At 45.9% G+C, this 22,463-nt stretch overlaps 1 protein-coding gene across 1 annotated transcript in view; it reads left to right on the forward strand.

Annotated features, from left to right (window-relative positions):
* Nucleotides 1–22,463, forward strand: part of Nudcd3 (NudC domain containing 3) — a 108,391-nt gene that overhangs the window by 55,606 nt on the left and 30,322 nt on the right. The window contains exon 3 of the mRNA XM_004630372.2: nt 13,031–13,163. Coding sequence (XP_004630429.1) covers nt 13,031–13,163 — 133 coding nt within the window. The remainder of the gene's footprint in view (nt 1–13,030; nt 13,164–22,463) is intronic.

Raw genomic sequence — 22,463 nt, forward strand, 5'->3', positions numbered from 1 at the left:
CTGTAGACCTTCCTGGGGACAAGATATGGATGCTATGATCCTGACCCCATTTTAGCCTGGAATGGTATGTGTGTGACTTAGTTTTTAATAAGAGCTTAAAAGGTTAAAATAAAAACCTTAAAAATAAGAAGAAAGATACAAAGAGAAATATCTTTGTACAGATATATAATGCATTTGTGTTTTAAGCTAAGTATTATAGAAGAATCAAAAAGTAAGTTTAAACGATCACATTCGGATAATGTTAATTTATTATTGAAGAAAGAAAAATATATTTAATAAAAGTTCAGTGTAGCCTAGGAGTAGCATATTTACAAAGTCCAGACCAGTATGCAGTGGTGTTCTGGGCCTTCACACCCACTCTCTGGCTCCTCTGGAGCAGCCCCTAGCCTGCAGGCTCCATTCTGCATCCTTCACACTGTGCTTTTAGATACCTTTTCTCCATTTAGCTCTCCTTAGTCACACAGACAGGTACTGCTTTGTTTCAGTTGCGGATGGCATGGCTCAGTAGCCCAGGTGTGGAAAGTGTGCCACAGGGGCTAAGCATGTGGTAGGCTGTGCCATCTGGCGTTGTGTGATCTCGCTCTTGTGAGGTCTGTATAGCAAAATCACTTAACAGTGCAGTTTTTAGTGTGTTTCCCAGCTTCTTGTGACACCCTACCTCAGTGCCATACCTTTGCAAAATTTCTCAGGTTGGCTACTATCTTTCACTTGCAAGTGCCTTCTGCATGTGGCACATACACATGTGCATATGGCATGTATGTGTGAGACAAGATTTTAACATGTAGCCTGACTGGCCTCAGACTCATGATCCTTCTGCCTCACCCTGTGGAGTGTTGGGATCGCAGGTATCCTGCACCCCAGGTAGCTGCCTTCTATACTTCACATGTACCTCCTCTCATCCCCAGGCCCGGGGCACCTGGTATAGGGCAGGCAAGGCTTACGGGAGCCAGAAATTTTACCTGGGTGCCTTCTCAGAAATAATGGGAGGCAAAGGGTGCTGTGTATGTTTTGGCATCTTAGGCTGTGAGGTAAGACAGTGAATGTGGCAGGTGGCACCCTGAGCTTGCTGCCGGCCTCAGCTGTCCATGTTGCAGAAAAACATTATCAACACGGCAGACCTCCTTTTGTAGAAAAGTGCTGATTTCTTTTTAATGATAGCTTTTCTTGGAGCCATGAGTTGTCTAAATGCATTCCTTTAAGGTGAACACACCTGTCATGTCACTTCTACTCAGACCTCACGAAGGGTACTCTTTTGTTTCAGTTGTACATTTTTGCTTGCAGGCACAGGCATTTCAGGGTATAATGAGAGTAGGCGAGTGCCCAGAAAGAAGGCTTTCATGTTGACATTTCCAGTAGAACTTGCCCAGACCTTGAGCTGTAGCGCACTCCTTAGACTGTCCTGCATAGAACACCTGAACAGCTGGAGACCGGACTAAGCATCTTCCAGTTCTTAGGATTCTAATGATATTTTTGTAAATTGAAAACAAAATGCAGGCTTTGGTTACTTGTTTAATGTCCTGTTAAAGAAAACAATTCTAATCTACAAGATTAGAATTTTTCTTCTTTAATATTGAAGATTGTCCCTGCCTTATGCACAGTATGCCAGAAACTGCTAAATGTGGCTTGTTCTCTTTCTAGAAGGTTATCTCATATGGGAATCTATGACAAGTGTAAATGATCTCATGTAGTCACATCAGTAAACACAGTGAGCTAGTGGTAAACACATGTGGCCTGATGCTGTGGTAGAAGAGAGGGGAGTGCTCCCTTCTTGAGTGTGAAGGAGCTGCGCAGAAGAGAGGGGAGTGCTCCCTCCTTGCAGTCAGGCAGAGGCATGAAAGTGAGAGGCGGCGATGGGTGAGTGAGCTGCATAGTGAGCCCCACTCACCGCCTTTGGCTCTGCTGTCTCCCTAGACCCGGCATCCAGTCCAGCCCCTCCAGTCCCTAGCCCCCCACCTCTATCTACAAGCCGTTTCTCCACCCCTACCCCACCCCTGTCTCCCTAGACCTGCATCCACTCCAGCCCCTAGCCCCCCACCTCTATAAGCTGTCTCTCTACCCCCTACTCCCACCCCATCTCCAGATCGACTCCCTCCAGGATTTGGCAGTTCACTGCCCATGTGATAGCTGTGGTGGGACCTTCGAAGGCAGTCAAATCTGTCATTCCTTTTCCCAGCCTGCATGACTCACCATCACTCTGTGCTCACATCTGGCCTTAGCAGGTGTGACAGCTCTCCTTTTTGATAGCAGTGAGGGTAGCAGTACTGATGGTCCACAGTAGTGAGGAGACTGGTGATGACGCCATATGATGGCAACTGCTCCTCACTCATTAACCCCATGGCCGTTCTGGGAGAGGCACTTGGGTGCTGCCATTTAACAGGTGTGAAACGGCAAGCAGCCTTTGCTCACAGCGATGTTAGGTTGGTGGCAGAGTTGTGGGTCCCAGCTATGGGTCAGTGACTTCCTTTCTTTATGGGCCCATGTTTGTAGTACATGATGTTTGTACTCAGCTTAGAGGGTAGGTACACACCGTAGTTCTCTTTATTCCCCTTCCTTTCCCTTGTCTCAGGATCTCCTCCTTATTTGCAGTTTCCTGTGGGCTGTTGATTTTCTGCAGGCAGTTAGTAGGAGTCCACCCTCACCTCAGGGCCTTCTCTGCCATCTAGAGGTTTTGAGGGGTCACTCTGTCACCTTCAGTTGATCCAAGTTTGTGAGCTGCACATTTCTTCTCTGAAATTCTTGGTGTCTTACCAGTGCAGGCACCTGACCTTGGTGATGGCAGGTGGGGCCAGCTGTGGTTGAGTCGCTCACTGTGGGGCTCTGTCCTGGAACCCAGGGATCCCAACGTGGGCAGAGGAGAGCTTTTGTTCTCATTCTCAGCCCTGATGGATGCCAGCTCTGAGTGGTGGCAGCTGCAAGGGTGACCCAGAGAGACCTAGCTGGACAGGACAGGTGGGGCACAACAAGGCCTTAAGAGGCCTGCATCCACCGCCTCAGCCCCCACTGATACTCCAACCAGAGCAAAGTGGTGCTGTTACTAGAGTAGGCAAAATGCGCTAGTGTGGAACTTAGTATCCCCCTGGCAGATTGGGTAGCTCTTGGCATTGAAATTCCTTTCAGGATATAATCTTCCTGATATTTCCATATTGAAGTAACTTAGGCTAAAACCCATCGTTGGCATAATAGAAGTGGATTGAAGAAAGGAGGGTTGGGACCTTCCACATACTGGCTGGCCAGAACCATGGATGGAAATAACCACTTGTAGATGAATCACATGGGAAGCCGCCACAGCATTTGTGGTGTTGGATGCCACAAACAATGGTGGCAGCAGGAAATTGTGCTGGGGAAGTGCCCTTGCACCTGATTTCCAGGATCGTGGGATCAGGGAGATGGGGGAAGCAAAGGAGGGAAAAAGACATTTGTTGGGAATTGAAACAGTAAAGCTAGCCTTAATATATTTTATTTTGAATAAATAAGACAAGAAAATTGGACTAAGATACTTATATATCTTAGAATACTTATATTAGGAGGTCTGTGGAGTTGATTACTAATTTTAAAAATGTATTTATGTGCTCATAAAAATTAGAATTCTTCTTTGCCTTCTTTAAGCAGTTAAGTCTCACTATACAAACTTTCATTTTTAATTAAAATAGTTTTATAGTGGATACTGGTTGATTCTGTTGCTGTCAGCTGTCTGATGTAAATTGTCACATGTGTTCCCAAATTGCTTTTAATCTGTTGAGTTGTTGATGGATGCTATTCTGAGCAACTCCAAGGATCTTGCCTCATTTATTTTAGGTAAATACAGTATTTTAAAACTGTAGCTACAAAACTGATTTTAAAATGTGAAAGCAAAATTTCAAAATATATGTATTATAATTTCTGACTATAAACGGCAGTCTCCTGGTGGTACAGGTGGCTTGTTAGGACAGAAGGAACCAGCCACGTCTGCCCCTGCAGCATTGCAACAGGGAGCTGGTACTCAAAGGGCTCTCCTGGCTCTGAGCTGACTGTCAGTGGCATGTAGTTCATGAGGTCTACAGGATGGAACCTAATTCCTTGAAAGACAAAATGAAACATCAAAATAGATAAACTTCTGGTGTAGTGAAATAGTCAAAAGAAGAAAAGAATCCACAAAGAAACAGATCGATGAAAAGGAAATAATAGAGAAGAAAAAATTAGAAGAACATGTTCTTGGTAGAAATATGAATATGATGGGTGGGTGTGGTAGAGCACAGCTGTAATTCCAGCAGTCAGGAGACTGAGGCAGGAGGATTACCATGAGTTTGAGGCCAGCCTGGGTTACAAAGTGAGTTCAAGGCCAGCCTGAGTTGTATAGTGAGACTCTGTCCCCCAAAAAAGAAAAAAGAAAATGTATATAATGCTGGGCATGGTGGCACAAGCCTGTAATCCCAGCACCCAGTAGGCTGAGGTAGGAAGACTGCTGTGAGTTCAAGGCCAGCCTGAACTGTGTAGGGAAACCTTGTCTCAAAAAAAAAAAAAAAAAAAAAAAGGACTTGTTTAGATTTTCAGGAAGAAAGGAGTTGGGAGGAGATAGAAGCATTGACGTGAAAGGAAATATCAGTATATCTGATTGTATTAGATTGAAGAGCTTGTGACTCTTTAGACCAGTATGGAGACGATGGGTACTTTCAGCATTTACAAATTGAAAATATAGAATATTTAATCAAAATGTATGAAGAATGTTCACAAATAAGGAAATTAGAAACAAAGAACAATATCAGAAGATATAAACAGAATTTCACAAAAGATAAATGGCCAAAAGCATAACAGCTGTTCAGCACCATGAGCCTACTAGTACGTATGGAAGTGTGGACTGAGACTGCACTGAGACACTGTTTCCGTGTGTTATAATTGGCAAGAGGCCACTGCGTCTGCCAGTGTGAGGCTTAGATCCCGTGGGCTTGTAGCGTTACGATGCTAGCGAGGGGAACTGGGCGGTCCCGGGGATGGCAGCTTGGCATTATCTCTTGAAGGTGGACATAAAGGCACCTTTGGCCTAGCAGTTCCACTCCTGTGTGTATAGCCAAGACCACTTCTGCAGATTTTCAGAAATACGCAGAAAGGAGGGAATAGCATAATGAACGCCCACAAGGCTTTCAGCCTGCTTCATCACTTAGCAACACGTCATGGTTCCTGCTTCATCTTTCACCAGACATTTGTTGGTTTTGTTTTTGATAGAACAAATCCAGACATCATGTAATTTAACCCATGAGTATTTCAGTGAAAATAAGGGCTTAGATTTGATGTAATTATCTGTCTTACAAATGTATACTTCCTTAAAGTTATCTGACACCTAGTCTGGGTGCACTTATTTCTGATGGTCTCAAAAATGTCTTTTTGCTGTTGCTTTTTCACATTGGCATTCCAGCAAGTTCCAAACATTGAATTTGGTTGCAGGGTCTTGTTAGTGTCTGTCTGTCTCTCTCTCTGTCTGTCTCTCTCTCTCTCTCTCTCTCTCTCTCTCTCTCTCTCTCTCTTTTTTTTTTTAGTGGTACTAGGGATGGAATCCAGGGCTCTGCATGTGCTAAGCACATACTTCACTGTGGAGGTACATCCCCAGCCCCATTTCTTTTTTTTTTTTTGGCGGAACCAGGGATTGAACTCAGGCCCTTGTGCTTGTCAGAGAAGTGCTTAATCCACTGAACCATCTCCCCGGCCCCAAGTCTCTTGACTTAGTTTAATTTCCCTTTCCTGTTTTACCCACAGCATATATTGTCAAAGAAAAATCAGAACCATGTCCAATATCATTTGCGAAACTCTGCATTGACCGTGTTCATGGTCTTGTTGTGCATATTTCTCTGGTGCTCCCCATCTTCTCATTGAGCTGGTTGTGAGCTCCACAGGCTGGCATAGAAAGGTCCCTTGGTGAGAGGGTGAATACCTCCTAGGTGGTATTCTCTGGGATATGTGTGGCATCTGGCCAACTCAGGCATATTGGGTATGTTGCAGGTCCATCCGACAGCAGGTTCCCTGCAGCCTTTCCCCTGGATCTCAGCCACAGAGGAGTGCTGCCAACTTGTTTTCATCTCAGATCACAAGATGGTGATCTTCACTTATTAGATAGAATTCTTATTTAGGAACTTGGCTTTTTTTGAATTATGGTTCTTAGCTTTTTATTGATAATTTTAGATTGACTTGTATTCTGTCACCAAACTGGCCGATGGGGTTTTGTTTTATGAACTCAAAGGCTTTTAATATGTGTTTTCTAGTCTCTTGCAGATTGTGTTGTTTTTGATGCTCAGATCAACCCTGTGTTTGGTTGGCAGAAGCCTCTTGAAATTGGATCATGTGTCCTTTCAACATGACCTTCCTGATTCCTGATGCTTCCTCAGTGGCTAAGAAGGCCCAGGCTCTCCATGAACAGTTTGGCCACCTCTCTAGAACCTTGATCCTTTGGGTGGGTCACCATTGTCCTGAAGTTGACTAGATGCTGTCCTTGGAAGACTATTGGTGGCAGATGCTAAACTAGTGACATCAGGTTTAAAGAAAGTTACTGGCACTAGTATTTTAGAAAAAGAATGTGAAGGGTAAAAGCGTGGAGTTTCTAGGCACCATGCTTAACTTACCTCTCTAAATGTCATCTCTTATTCATAAAAGTTGCTTGGCGAATCTTCTGTCCACAGTCAAAGGCTTTCTAATGGAAAAAAGAAAAAATAAACAACCCTCCCCCACACCACTTAATAAGGAAGTACAGTAAGGAATGCTCTGTTTTAGCTGATTTATCTCATTTATTCTTCATGGCCAACCCTTTTGGTATTGGTGCTAGTGTTGCCATTGTATTGTATTGTATTGTATTGTATTGTATTGTATTGTATTGTAATTTTTTTGGTACCAGGGATCAAACTTGGGACCTTCCACTTGCCAGGCAGGTGCTTATGCCACTGAGCTATATCCCTGGCCCCAGTGTTACCATTTTATGGGTGAGGGGATCAAGGCATAGGGAGGCCAGGTAACATATTGAGATTACACAGTTGTGCATGTGATGTCAGGGCTGGCCTTAGGGTTTGAATCCCACAAACACTTGGAGTAGAGGAAACCACTTCCACCCAGGGACTGGCTTAGAGGCCAGTGGCCCAGGTGACTTAAACTGTGGTACCATCCCTGGTGAATGGCCCCAGTGTCACTCTGCTTAGGGGCCATATCCATGTCAGTGAGGAAGCACAAGCTTAGAAGTAAAGCAAGTTTAACAATGGATGGATATCCCTGGCCTGCCATGCTGGTGCTGCCTCTAGAACATGCTGAGATGGTAAATGAGACTGGGCATGGTGGTGTGCGTCTGTAATCCCAGTGCTTAGGAGGCTGAAAACAGGAGGATCACTATGAGCCTGATCTGTAGTGAGACCCTGTAGACCCTGTGCTAAGTACATTTAAAGAAAAAAATGGATGGATGAATGGATGGATGAGTGTGTAGATGGATGGGTGGGTGGAGCCTGTGAGGGGGAGTAAGAATGGGAGCCCACTGGCAGCACAGGTGCTGCCCTCCAGAGCCATGACTGGAGGGGTTGGGAGGGCTGGTTGGCTTGAGCTGCTGCTCTATGTGGGAAGTCTGAAGGGCACAGCCCCATGCCTTCCAGATGAGAATAGTGAAGGTGCAGAGTAATAGTGCCCAGTGAGAACTGAAGGCATGGCCTGGTTCCCCTATCACTAGGATCACCTGGGGTGGGCAGCCCTAGTGTTGGAGGAATGAAGGTGGCAATCGGGGATGAGCTTGGGGCATGGTCACTCTCAGGGAGGTGTAACCAACAAACAGGACGTGAGCCTGGCAGAGCAGTGAGTTCATTCTGTAAAGCTTCAGACATGAAGAAACCCAGGAAAAAAAAAAAAACAAAACAAAACACTATTTGCACCAGGTGGAAGAGATTTCAGTAAACTCTTGGGTTGAGCTTGAGCGCAGGCAAACTAGAATTGGAAAGAGGAGAAACAGGAGGATGTTTTTGTGGAAACAGAAGGAAAAGGGGGCAGGAGCCATGGTGACTGAATTGTGAGTTCTTGAGGGCTTTGCTGAAGTGCTAGACTTTGTTTCCTGGCCCATGGATAGCCATGGAAGGTTGCTGACTGCATGGTCATAGTTGGAGGAGAAGAGGCCATTGGGGTCTGCAGGTCAGTGAGAGGACAGGAATTGGGTGAGAGGTGGAGAGTGCAAGAGGGGAGACATGTATGGCCTGCACACTCCCAGGTGTGCCCTCATGCATATACCATTTGGGCACACCACAAGCACACTGCATGAAAGCACACACTGTCTTGGTCTGCTCAGGCTGTTGTAACAAAACTTGGCCTGGGTGGCTTACAACAGACATTCACTGCTGCAAGTTCTGGAGGTTGGAAGTTCATGATCAGGCTCGTGGCCGAGTTGGTGAAGAGGTGAGGCTCGTAGTGAATTCGGTGTGCCATCACATGGGGGGAAAGGACAGGTGTCTCTGAGGTCCCCCTCATAAGGACACAGTGTATCTCTGTGACCTAATCACCTCCCCAAAGCCCTGCCTCCTCACCTGCACTTTGAGGTTAGGATTCTGTGTGAATTTTGGGGAACAAACTTCCAGTCTGTGACACATATATGGTAGTGCCTCTCCCAAGAGTGCAGGGGCAGTGGAGTCTGTAATAGATGGGAGGCATACAGGAGCCTAGGTGACCTCATCAACACACAGAGGTGGTGGTCTTTGTGTTCCCTTGGATGCGGCAAAAGTGGATGTTTGAAATAGGATAGGACTGGTTGCAAGAGATTTGAGTGAACAGCTGTTTGGTTGAGGGATGTGGCCCCAAGAGAGCTCCTGGGATGGCAGGTGCAGGTCCCACCTTCCAGCACAGGCGCCTCAGCATTGGTGGTGGCTTTGGCAAGTCAGCCTCCGGCTGTCTTCCAGGTGATGACTGCCTGCCAAGGTGCATTCTCTCTGAAAAAGAGCCTGGTGGTAGAATCTGCAGCCCGCCAGAGAAATAAATCCATTGTCAGATTAGGGGTCACCTTCCTGGATGAGAATCCTTAGGGGAAGGCTTAGGGCTCCTCTTCCTCAGTTTCTCATATTGACACTAGCTGTTCTAACTCAGGGTTGTCTGTAATGCTTCAGTTTTTAAAGTACAAACTGAGGGACAGAGGACCTTGTGGTTATTATGGCAGTATGTGGACAGGCCTGGTATGCTGGGTTCTGGTTCTGGGTTCTGGTGTCAACCCTGCTCTTCACCAACGTGATGGTGACTCCTGGAGACAATGCCATTGGTGTGCATCTGTGCAGGTGACTATGTCCTGGCAGATCCCATTCCACAGTGCTCAGCCCTGGGGATGGTCCAGCTTTTGGAGCTGGCCCTCCTCCAAGGAGACAGAGGGCCTGTGGCCCACAGCCTGTGGGTGCTGCAGGCTATCCTGTTTTCCTCCCAAGAGACCTTATCCCAGCTCATCGGGAGTGGGAGCTGCAGGAGACCTGCTTCATAATCTGCATGCGAGCTGCTGACTCACTGTTTCCCTCCCACCCTGGTGCCTCTGTGCTCCTCCCCCCTCCCCCACCTCCCTCCTCCTTCCGGGGCCACAGCAGCAGGAGTGGCTACTTGGGCAGGAGTCTCAATGTCTCTGTCTGTCTGTCTCTTTCTGTCTCTGTCTCTGTCTCTGTCTCTGTCTCTGTCTCTGTCTCTGTCTCTCATTCTTTCTCAACCAGTACCCACCTTGACAGGACACTTTATTTTTACATACTGTCGGCTGGAAATAAGCAACTTTATTTTAAAGAGAATGTGGATTCAGAGTGCTAAAAAAAGCACCCAGCAACTTGCTAGGGCTGTTTTAGGAGTGATTCTCCTGCCTACTTTGGAAGGAAGCTGTAGGGCCCATGTAAGGGGAGCCAAGGACGCAGTGGGAAGAGAGGCCCGTGGGGGGGGGGGGTTTTATGTGATCAGAGCTCCCACCAGGGCAGAGAGCTTTGGGGACAGTGCCTGACGTCAGGTTGGTCTGGAGGACACTGTGTGGTCTGGGCAGTGTGCTTAGCCCTGGAGGAGCGCAGCCCTGTGGCATCACCAGTGACATGGACTGTGCTAAACTCATCCCAAAGCCCCTCATCCAGGAACTCACTTCTGTCTTAAAAGAGCTGTCTCGGTTCCACATTTGAGGAGTCTTTGCATCAATTCCCTGATCTCTGTACAGGGCTGGGGCCGTGCTGGTCTTTAGTTGGTGTGTGTGGGGGTATTCATGCTTTCATAATTTAATTATTCCCACCTGGCGACAGGTGCAGGCTGTTAGGGGAAGGGCCTCCCACCTCATGCTCTCAGGGGTGGCAGTTGCTGCTGCCTGTTCTCCTGGAGACATTTGCTGCATGTTCAGGTACGGTCGCCACATCAGTCATGAGCTTAATGCTGCCATTGTGTGGGTGAGTCCCATGACACCTGGTGGTTAGGTGTGTCTTCCACCTGTGTGCCAGCCCTTCACAGCTGGCTTTCAGTGCTCACGCTGTCCCTTGGGAGCCACTGGAAGCATCACTGTCTCCTATCAACACTTAACATAAAATTACTTTCTTCTTCATTGTTGAAATGTCCACGTGTTGTAGGGAACTTGGCTATACCCACAGGTACAAAGGAGAGGATCAGATTTCTTGTTATCCTGCTGCCAGAAGGAACTGCAGAGATTTAGCCTGCTTCCTTAAGAGACTTGTTTATATGTATGGAATAGCTTTGACACACGTGCAAGTTCTATACCCTGTAGTTAAGTTTTATGGAATGTCTAAAGCTTTCTTCACATCTCTACGTAGTCTTTGAAAATACTTTTAGCAGTTGCATACTGGTGTTCTTTCCTTTACTGCTTTCACCCTGCCCTGCTTTCTCATGTCATCAAGGCATGTGTCCTTAGTGGCTCTTGGTCCCCATGTATTACCTCCATGCTTCACAGTGACAACCTTGTGGACAGTTTCTGGCTGGCCTCCATTCTGATTGGCCAGTGACTGGTCCTGTCAATGTTCAGTACTGAATTTTGAATCTCATCTCTGACTGGAGCTTAATTTCCTTACCCACTGAATTTGACTGTGCTGCCACAACAAAGTACCACAGAATGGTGGCTTAAACAAGTGTCGCTTGTGTCATGGTTCTGAAGTGAGGATCTAAGACAGGCAGCTCTCCCACCTTATCAAAGTTTAGGGAGGGGTGCTTTTTGCCTCTTCTAGCTTTCGGTAGCCAGCAGTCCTTGGTGTCCCTTGGCTGACAGCACTATCACTCAAGTCCCAGCCTTGGTTTTCACATAGCCCTTTTTATATCATCTACCCTGGGAATATCCCCCTAGAACATGTGTCCAGAGTTCCCCTTTGTCTAGGCCACTAGCCATAGGGGTTAGGACATACCCTAACGACCTCATTGTGACTGGATCACCTCTGTAAAGACCTGATTTTCAAGTAAGGTCATATTAAGACACTAATGTCCCAAAGGTTAAGACACCAACATATTTGGAAGAATTCAGTTCAGCCCTTAATAGCCACCAGTTACCCAGCCCAGAGAGCTTGGACCATGCCGGAGGCCCAGGCAGTTACAGTAGATACATACATTCTTTTTGTCTCTAAACTTTCCCACACTTGCACATAGACAGATGAAGCTTTGTGCTCTTCCAAGAGAGTGGAGTGCACATTTGTAGCACTCCTTCCCTGCCAGGACCTGTCTCCTGTCTCTGGGCAGGCTGGAGAAAGTGACTGGATGGAGCCCATTGCAGAGTGTTCCATATTTGTGGCTGCCTTCTCCATGATGAGGCTTTTGTCTGTGATTTAGATCCTTAGCTCACTTAGCAGCTTTGAGTCTAAACTCACTTTCAAGAAGCATTTATATGGTTAAGTTTTTATGTTAACTATTGTACGTTCTTTTCAGCACCATTATTGTGGCTAGACTTGTCTGTGTGTGTTGTATCTGTGATGGTCATATCCAGTAGGATTTGGCTGTCCAGGCTCTTTCCTCTGATTGATATGTTCATAATATAATACTGTTATGTTTACTATTGATGCTACGATTTTAGTGCAGGCTCTTTGGCTTTGAATTACTTTCTCGGAGAAAATAGAACTTTAGCATTAGATTAGGATTGAAGTTAAGCAGCTGCAGGATGAAGGTTTTTTTTTTTTTTTTTTTTTCTTTTTAAATAAAGATTGCTTGGTACTTGAAAACCTAAGGAGGATAATTGATGCAAGTTTAAGGCCAGCCTGGGCGACAGAGTGAATTCAAGGTCAGTCTGAAATATAGTGAGACCCTGTCTCAAAACAAAAACCAAAAAAAAAAAAAAAAAAAAAAAGAGAGAGAGAGAGAGATTGGCCCTGCCACACATTTTATAGGAAACTGAATGTCTGTGAGCTAAGGGCTTTGTTAGCTTGGGCATCTGGCTAATTTACAGGTCTGGAGCTGAGCACTATGGCACCTGGCAGGACTAGGCTCTTCTTTGTTTTTTTTTTTTTTTTTTTTTTGATTTTTTGAGACAGGATCTTGCTCTGTAATTCAGGCTGACCTTGAGCTCAATGTGTAGCCCATGTTGGCCTCAAAACTCATGAATCCTCCTGCCTCTGCCTTTAGAGTGCTGGGCTTATGGGTGTGCGCTATCATACCCAGCTGTGCTGGTCTTTGACAGTGGTCACAGATGCTTTTTGTAAACCTGAGAGTTACGGCACATGGGTTTTCTTTTTCTTTTTTGTCTTTTTGAGACAAGTTCTCACGGTGTAGTTCAGACTGGTCTTGAGCTCACTTTGTAGACCAGACTGGCCTCAAACTTGCAATGATCCTCCTGCCTCAACCTCTTGAGTACTGGGATTACAGGCATGTGCTACCACGCCCAGCCTTGGGTTTTCTCTCTGTAGCTTTTTTCTTTTCCTGAGATGTCTTGGAGACCATGAGGGAGGGTCAGAAAGGAAGTCACACCAGATGAGGGTTTTTCAGATGCACAAGCAAGTGATCTGAAGATGCATCTTGGGTTGCTCACTCCTTAGGGTGTAGGGCTCTGGGTGTGTGCTGGACTACCGTGGGTCCTCTTCCTGCATCTGCCTGACCGAGTCGTACCTTTCTTGTTCTTTCTCAGGGCTCAGGAGCAGTTCCAGAGAAATCCTGACAGTTACAATGGTGCTGTCCGAGAGAACTACACCTGGTCACAGGACTATACTGACCTGGAGGTCAGGGTGCCGGTGCCCAAGCATGTGGTGAAGGGGAAACAGGTAAAAGCCACCACCAGGGTGGAAGTACCAGTGGAGTTTCACTCAGCCTGCACTGTCTAAGGACCCAGTGCTACTGGAGAACGGTTGGGATCAACCTAGGATATAGGGCTTGCTCCTGTTCCTGCCTCAGTTGAGGTCACTTGCACTCTCCCTGCCACTAGATGTGTGAGCTTCTTTTGCTCCTTCCTATGAGCAGCATGAGCCCCATGAGAGAGGCCCACATATTTGATATTCTCGTCTCCCACTAAGAAAGTCATAGATGCTCTCAGGGTCCTGGTATAGACGGCCAGCTTCTTGGTTTTCAGGGGAAAATTCTAACACTGCCTTAATGGAGTCTACATTTTCCTAAAGAAGGAGTCTGTCTGGAGGCTCCCAGGAAGAACTGGATTAGCCAGGCCTACAGGGAGGCCTTCAAATGGCTGCTGTCCCTTGAGTTTCCTGGTGTTGCCAGCCAGGACCTAGTAAACTCAAGTTATCCAAGGTGGCAGATCAGTGGCACCTCCCTGTGTATAGCAAACTGTGTGCCACGGAGATAAAGGCTTTGTGACCCCCTGGAGGTGGGAGAGGAGAGTGTGGGTGCTGCAGACACCGTGGGCCCCAGGCTACCCCCCAGGACCCCCATGTGTTCCCATACTGTCTGTCCCCTCTTTCCTGCTCTGTGTTTTGCTGGATTCACATAGGTGATGTGTGCTGAATGCACACTTCTCTGTCCTGGAGTCTCTGTTCTGCAGTTGGCTCAGGGTCCTTCAGGAGGATTCTTTCCCTGGCATAGCTATGCCTGGAGACGCTCAGTTCTCTTCCTCACGGGGTGTGTGGAAGGTTCGTCCTGCTTCTTCAGCACTGTTTTCTTCCCTTATGATGGACACAGACTTGCTGCTTTCTCTTCAGCCGGGAGTACCCAGGGGCCCTGACTTAAAGCAGATGAGCTCATGTATGAGACTCCCTGCAATGCTGCCCAATCCTGAGGCCCAAGGAGAAACTCAAAGCCACAGGACCAAGTGCTGCTCCAGTCTGTTCCCTGTGGCTCTTCCATGAGGCAGGAACTGTCTTCTGATTCTTGTGTAGTAGCTACAACGAGTAGGTTCACTTTTGAGGAGGAGAGCTGTTTCCTCAGGTGGTCTTGGTAGCTGTGGTGGTATTGGCAGTTGTTACAAATAGGTAGTCTTCACCAGAGCCTGCAACCTGCAAACTAATGTTGTTATTTCATAGATGAGGAATGGATGCTACAAGAAGATGTTACAATATCCAGGGTCGATCCCTCATGTTGGCCTGAACAGGGTGCTAGACACATGTCTGAGGGGTTAGAGTGTGGTGGCCGCAGGTGTACCTCTGAGCTCATGCTTGTCTCTTAGAGCCATCCTTAAGACCACTGTGTGCATTTCAGACACAGGGTACCCAGACCCCACATGGTGATGGTCAGATAGTAGTTGGGGTCTGCTCTGGGCTGGGCCAGGTAGGTGTTTAGGCCAGGCTGGCTGTGATGTGCTCTCGGCTCTCCTTGCCTATGTGTGGCATCTGGGTAGGGACTGTAGCAAGTGGTCAGGGTTGCATGAGTGCAGCTCCTCCCAGGGGGAGGCAGGACATGTTCATTAGCTGGTAGTGGAGTAAAGATGGGACCCTCAGGCTTTAAAGTACCACACCCATTGATCAGTGAGTTGGGAGTAGCCTGACTTTGGCAGGAAAAGGCCATTTGTAGCATTCTTTCTTCTACCCACCCTGAACCAGAGTTTAGCATACTTCTGGGATCCAAGTCAGACAAAGTGTGGGGATAGCTGCTCTTTTGTCTGTCAGGGGAAGATCAGGAGCAGGTACTGGCTGCCCCTCTTTTTATTTTTGGGTGGTCCTGGGGATTGAACTCAGGACCTTGCACTTGCCAGGCAGGCACTTATTCTATTGAGTTATCTTCCCAGCCCTGGCTGCCCCTCTTGAGTTGTTTACTTAACCCTTAGGATGTTAGTGGGTCAGGTGTTGAGTTCCTTGCCATTTTCTGGTATGGTTGCCAATCAGTTATGAATTATGAAAAGTGTTGGTTACTATGCTCACTTAGTAAAAAAAAAAAAAATTAGTTTCGCAGACCTTTATCTGACTTCCATCATGCTTGCTCTAAAGCGTGGCTGGGGCTTTCTCTTAAAGGGCTTATTGTAGGCCTAGCCTAAAACTGGTTATTTTTTGTGTATCTGACCCTGTAGACCCCGGGTGGCTAACCACCTCTGCCATTCCTTCCACAGTCAGCAGGACAGCTGCACTGGACTGGTGTTGCGTCTCAAATGTGCTGCCCACTAACTGGAGGTGGAACCATAGCTCTCCCTTCTGTGGGCAGCACGTTGGGTGAAGGCCTGCCCTGTGGCTCTTACAAGCTCTCCTTTTGCAAGATCAACTTCATACCTATCATGTGTCTCTAACTCTGGGACGATGTGGTCTTGCTTTCACCAAGTGCACCCCTAAGTCTGACTCATTCTGCAGTATTTTTCGAGCACATGGCCCAGGCCATGACTTGCCCTGGTCACCAAGTCAGACCAGGTTGCTGGTTCAGAATCTACAAGGGGTCATCAGAATAGATGGTGAATGTTTATATTTTAAACATTTATCACAATAAAAGATGTATTGTCATTAGTCCTCTCAGAAAACTTCCTCTCACTTCACTTATTCATCGTTTTCCCAATTTCTGAAGCAGTTTGGAAATCCTCCTCCCAGAGTGTCTTTACAAGGTCAGATGAGAATATGGTGACTAGAAGGCTCCTAAAACCATTACACTGTGTCCTTAGCACCTTACTCCCTGAGTCTGGCAAAGTGTGGCTTCTGGCTTATCCTCAAAGTCAGAGTGACCACGAAAGGTAAATGTGGTCCTGCTTCAGAAAGTGGCAAGAAAGATGGGATAAGTGTGTTCAAACTGAGGGAGAATAGATTGAAAGGCATTAATAACAGTGTATCTTTTACTGTAAGAAATATTAAAAATTTAAACATTCACTGTATTTTTAGAACATACCTGGTGTATCCTTTTATTACACATGCAAAAGAGTTGGCAGATAATGAACTAGTTGATGGTGGGTAGGGGCATATTATGGTTTGTGTCTAGTTGTCCCCCCAAAGCCTCATGTAGTTATGGGGCAGCTTCTGGAGTTTGTGATTGATTATTGTGGGTGTGAATGCTGCACTTGCCCTGGGGCAGGTAACTTGCTTTACAGTGTAAGGAGGAGGGGAGAGAAGCTAGCTAGCTGTCTGAGCTGCTGCCACTCCCTTTGCTTTCTGCTCTTCGTTCTCTGCCTTGTGCTGCTTTGCCTCAGAGCTAGCTGAGTATGGACTGAAACATCCAGTAACTATGAGATAAATAAACTTTTTGTTCCTTCATTTTGGGTGTTGGGTGTTTATCCCAGCAACGAGAGAAGAGTAACAGACAGGGCAGTAGCGAACATAACATGGTTGGTGTGTGTCTGGTCTGAGGAGGTGCCCATCTCAAGTGACCCTCTCCTCCTGTCCTCTGGCCCACAGCAGGGCCTGCACACTTGAGACTGGCAGTCAGCATGTCCAGGTTGCAGGCAACCGGAGCTGGGCCAGGAGCTAGCATCCCTTGCACCCTGAGAAGGCCAAGAGCACTTCACTGTGATGCCACAGTGCCAGGGACTTCCTATGGCCGTTGTTGGCTTAGTTAGTCTGGGCATTTTTGTGGTACTCACTGACATAATGTACCCTGGTGACCTGCTTGTGAGAACCTCATCTCCTCTGTGGTAGGGAGTTCTCTTTTTCTTTCAGTAGCATTTTCCCCCACATCATTCATAGTATCATAAACTTCCTTTAGAAAAGTCTCCGTCTCTCATTTAGTTATCTCAGCATTTCAGTCGTACCTTTAATTCAAACTTGGGAGCAAGTTTGCTCTGTGTCTCTTGGGTTCCACTGCTCCAAGGCTTTTCCTCAGAGTTACTCCTTTTTCTGGACTGGCTCCTTTCCCACTGTTCCCCAGGTGTACCTGTCACAGCTGCCTGTCAGCTGTGTTTATTTTGGGTTTTTGTCTCTAGCGCCTATCAGATATAATCACAGTATGTCCATGACTGACTGGTGCTCAATGATGGAGTTGGCCCTGGCTCTGCTTGGTGGAGGCTGGAGTGTCATCACAGATTGTCCTCTGCTCTCCAGCTGTGGCTGAATTCTGTGGGGTCCCCGTCGGAGCCTGGCCTCTCCTGAAAACCTCACCAGTCCCTTTTAGTTGATGAGGGTATGAGTTGGCAGGGACACGGGCATGTGTGTATGTGCATTGTGCTCTGTCATATTTCATATGCATCATTTAAAAAAATCACTTCACTGGTGAATCTAAGGAGGAGCCAGTGTGAAGTTTTTAGTCTTAGCCCACTCGGCTGTTGAGGAAAAGCAGCTCACCGCCCTTCCTTTCCTCACTGTACCCTTGGAGGAGGACAGGAATGCTGAGTTCATGTAATGGTTGTCTGTGTGATTGTTCATCTCCGATCTTACAGTTTAGATGTTTTGAAAATTAAGCTGCCAGGATTTGTGTTAAATTTCTCATTTGCAGATGAGAAGACATCTCCGGGGAGAGGGCGAGGAATGGAGACCAGAACCCAGGCCCCCAGTGCTGTTGTGTTGATGTCTTGTCAGTGAAGAATGCTGTGGTGGTATTCTGGTTGTTGCTGAATGACAGTGAATTGTTTGTTCTGGCATCTCTCCTCATCTCTCCAAGGTGGTGGGTACCCATGCTCTGTTGTGAGTGCTTGTGCCAGCTCTGGCCTCCCCCTGGAACTTGTGAAGAGTACTGTGGCCCTGGGGGGGCTTGCATGGCTCTTACCCAGCTCTGGGCTTAGACTTGGGTGACACTTGCCTCTAAGCTCAATGCAAGTGCTGGGGTTAGTGCTGAAAGCTCCATGGCATATGGCATTCCCTTCTTAGAATGCATCTGGAGGAAATGTGGGAAGAAGTTATTACAGGAAACTTCCACAGCAGAAAAGACCAGTAGGCTGCGTTTGTCCACTGAGCTTTAACTCATCTAATTTTTGAATGCACAACACTGTATGTGCACAAATACAAACATGACTGGTGAAAGCAGGGCTTGGCTCTGTGCCTCTTCTACCCCACACTGACCTAAATTGCCCCACAACTGGTTTGGGGGATACTTTAACAAATACTTTTGAGGCCTGTGTAATCAAGCATGAACACATGTTTCCCTGTTCCCGCTGTTAGCATAGATGGTGTGCTCCACTTACTGAGATGACCCCGGTGACGCTGCCCATTGTCTACTTGGTTCCATCAGGGGGGCTCTGGTTGCTTCTACCTCTGGCTGCCTAGCTGCATCTGCTTGGTGGACCTCACTGCCCCAGTCACCTGACAGGTGCCTATTCGTCGTATCTCAGGCTTTCCTGTGCTGTGCTTTTGGCCCCTTTGAGCAACAAGCTGATAATGAAACCAGCCTCGTTGTGCTCATCTAGTTGAGTCCACTGTTTTATACTTATGAACAATAAAGCAGTGAATGTTCTCAATGCATTATATTTTGCATATATGCATATTCATATGAACAAGCTCCATGAAATACAGTTCTGAGAGGGAAAGGTATTTCTCTAGGTGTTAATGAAATGCCTTTCATAGAGGTTGTATTAACTTGAATACCCATCAACAGTGTATAAGAGTCTGCTTTTTCAGATTTACTGACAATATTATATTACCAAATGTCTGGGTTTGTAAGTTGGGTATGTAGAAGGTTTTTTTTTTTGGTGACTCCAGAATGCCTCCAGCGCTGGTCTGGGTTGCCTTGAGTATCTGGGAATCGAACCACCGCGCCCAGAGACTGACTGCTTCATTTAAGCAGGCACTTAAACAACTGAGCTAGTGGGCGGGCCCCCAGGTATATAAAAAACAGTACCTATGTGTAGAATGAATTGGAATTTCTCTAACTGGTGAATATCTTCCTAGGTATAGCTTTGTTTTGAGCTGGTTATACCGCCCCCCTTTGTGTGTGTGTGTGTGTGTGTGTGTGTGTGTGTGTGTGTGTGTATGTGTGTGTGTGTTTTAGGGAAGGGTCTACAGGGTGTTCAGGGTCTCACTACTAGATCGGACTCATAGTGATCCGCCTGTTTACAGCCTCCAAAGTGCTGCTGGGGCAGGGCAGGCACAGCAGGTCAAGGGTTTTTTTTTTTTTTGGTCAAGTTCTTGTCCTTTTTTCTGGGAGCTCTGTGTTGATTAGAGAGGTTGTCTTTTGTGATGTATATATTAGTCCTTTATCCTTGAGCATAAATTTTGGGGATACCTGCCCACACCATGGGGATGCTTGAGATAGGCTATAGCCCCCAACTCTTTATGTGAGATATTTTTTCCCTATACATTTCTTCCTTTAATAAAGTTTAATTTATTAATCAGGTATATTAAAAGATTAAAAATAATAAAATGGCACAGTGTCAATAATATACTGTAATGAAAGCTATGTGAACGTGGTCTTTCTTAAAATCTGGCTGCTGTACTGTCCTCAGCTCTGTCTCCTCATGATGGTGTGAGATCAGACATGCCTGCTTTGGGTGATTCTGGGTCATTGGGCCACAACCAGGTCACTGGTTGGGTATCTGCTATAGTTAGACTTTTTTGCTAAAACCTTTTGGAAGAATGTTGTAATTTGAAGTCTTCCCCCCACCCCACCCCCCAAAAAAAAAAAGTGGAATCTTTTGGGTGATTTTAATAAGCTGCATAGTATCTAAGAATCTTATTCCATGATTTTGTCTTTCAATGCCTGTCCAGTTTAAGATAGTTTTTTCATCTTCCTCTGTAGATGCCTCCATACATTCTTTTAAGTTCCTCATTTCTCTGTTAACATTTTTCTGTGGCCTTTAGTGTATTCTTCTGTTGTCTTTATCAAATGTGCTAGCAAATCCTTTTCTACAAATTTTTTTTTTCCCTGCATGAATGATTTTCCTTCCTTCTCCATTGGTCTCTGGGAAACCTTTAAAATCATTTATAGCTCCATTCCATAAGTTCTCCTAACAGGCTGTGGTTTTAACTCATCCATCATAGCCATTGATTAATGCAATTTTAAAAAATACTGATTTATTTATTTGGTACAGGGTCTTGCTATGCAGCTTGGACTCGTGAGCCTCCTGTCTCAGCCTCCCCAGCTGGGATTATAGTCATGTGCCACCATGCCCGATTTCAGTGGCTGGCATGGCGCACCTGGGATTCCAGGACTGGCACAGCATGTGGTGCCAGGGATTCAACCTGGGTCCTTGAGCTTGCCAGGCAGGCACTTAGACCACTGAGCCATCTCCCTAGCCCCATGATGAATGCTACTAGTAGCAATATTGAATGAGTTTCACACTGCAATATGTCCAGGTTAGGGTCTACATCAGTAGCCAATCAAATGTAAGCACCTACCAGGAACATTAGTGGCCTTGACAAACCAAATACTGACCTGCTCAAGAGGCTGAAGCAATTTGGAAGTAAAACTACAATCTTCACACTTATTTTAATAGCAAACAAATTGAGGATGGTTGTGCATTGGTATTAATAGAACATTAAATCTAACATTTCCTCTTCCAAGTATTTCTTCATTTCTGGGATGGAGCATTGGTGGAACCACTCCATAAACAAGATGGCTGTTGCCCACGCTTTCTGATTATGTGGCCAGAACATGGGCAGAAAATTTTTGTTTTTGTTTTTGAGTGTGCGTGGGTTCTTTGCTCTGTACACTGTGCCTGGCTTTATCATTTGCCCGGCAGCATTGCCATATAGTACCAGAATTAATCTTTTTTCTTGTGTTTTATCCCCTGCTGTTTCCTTTACACTTTTATGAATGTGGGCTCCATTGGGCATCTTCCTCGAAATTAAAAACTTGCTTTCTGTGTAACCACTCTGCTGGGAATATGGCAGCAGCATCCTCATCAGCAGAAGCAGCCTCTTCAGTAGTTCTTACATTTTTCAGTCTAAACCTATTTGTGAATCTGTGTAACCAGCCCAGACTTGAGTAAATGGCTTGGTGTTGCTTGTTTCAGGGGACCCTTTGTTGAAGCTATTGTGTGATTTTCATCCTTATGCACCATGGTGCTGCCAGCTTTGGATTTCTTTGCCCTCCAGCTTCACGTAGCACTTACTGTGCATGGTAGCTGTAACTTCCATAGTTTGAGGTGTGATAGCAAAAGGAGCACACGTCTTTTTCCTTCAAAATTTTGTGGATGGAAGATACATTCTTATTATAGATCTTAGCAATCTCACTTTTTAAATTAAGTCACAAGCTTGCACATTTTCATTAAAAAGAAGCACTTTATGGCTTCTCTTTGGCGTATCTGAGTTGGCAGCGTCTCTACTCTTATGTTTTGGGACCACTATTAAGCAAAATATGGGTTCCTGTGGCAAGCACTGTAATAGTCGATCTGACAGGATGGCTACCAAGTCCTAGTCGGCAGATAGCATATAAGTGTGGCTATACAGAACAGAAAGGGTGGCAAGCAGGGAGCAGCACTAGATTTCATCACGTTACTCAGAATGCCTTGTGATTTAGAACTTGCAGATTGTTACTTTCTTTTAATATTTTCTGATCAGTTGATTGTTGGCACCTGAAATCACAGAAACAAACTGTAGATGAGAAGTATTACTGTGTTATAGACCTGTTGTTTCATTTTGTCACTAAGTTTCTGAGTTTTTTCCCTGCAGAACTTTGTAATTTTTATGTAGTTATATTAATACTTTTTAAAAATGTCTGGAGTTTAAATCAGGATCAAAAAGGAGTAGGTTGCATTTGTTTGTTTGTTTGTTTTGTTTGTGTTATGGTCAGTTATTTGAACATGGCTACTTTGATCTTCCATCCCACCAGAACAGTTTTGTCTAAAGCCAACTAATGGTTTCCAGTTTAATTGCTATGGAAGTGAAATGATCTGTCTTCCTCATGGAAGGACCTTGTAATAGTTGAAGTTAATTGTCAACTTGATTGGCTTGGGCGCTGCCTAGGAGATTAGTAAAGTATACTTTTACTGTGTGTGGGTGGGCCCCATGGGGTTAACCTTGGGTACTATGTCTGGTCCCTGCCCCTTCCTCTCTGACCTTGTCCCCTGCTTTGTTTCCTGACTGCTGCTATGCACTAAGCAGTTTTGATCCACCATGATGTTTCCCTTGAAGCCAGCTGTCATTTGTTGAAACACCTGCAACCATGATGAGTCTGATACTGTTTTCTGATGCTGTTTTCCTCCTCAAGTAGTGGGTGTTGGGTGTTTGGTTCCAGCAACCAGAAAGCTTTATCTATGGCAGTTTGAAATGTACCTTATTTGTGAATAACCAACACTTGTAACTGTTCTCTGTGTTGTATTTGTTAAGTAAAAGTAACAT

Source organism: Octodon degus, unplaced genomic scaffold (assembly GCF_000260255.1).
Source record: "Octodon degus isolate 3935 unplaced genomic scaffold, OctDeg1.0 scaffold00035, whole genome shotgun sequence".
NCBI lineage: Eukaryota > Metazoa > Chordata > Mammalia > Rodentia > Octodontidae > Octodon > Octodon degus.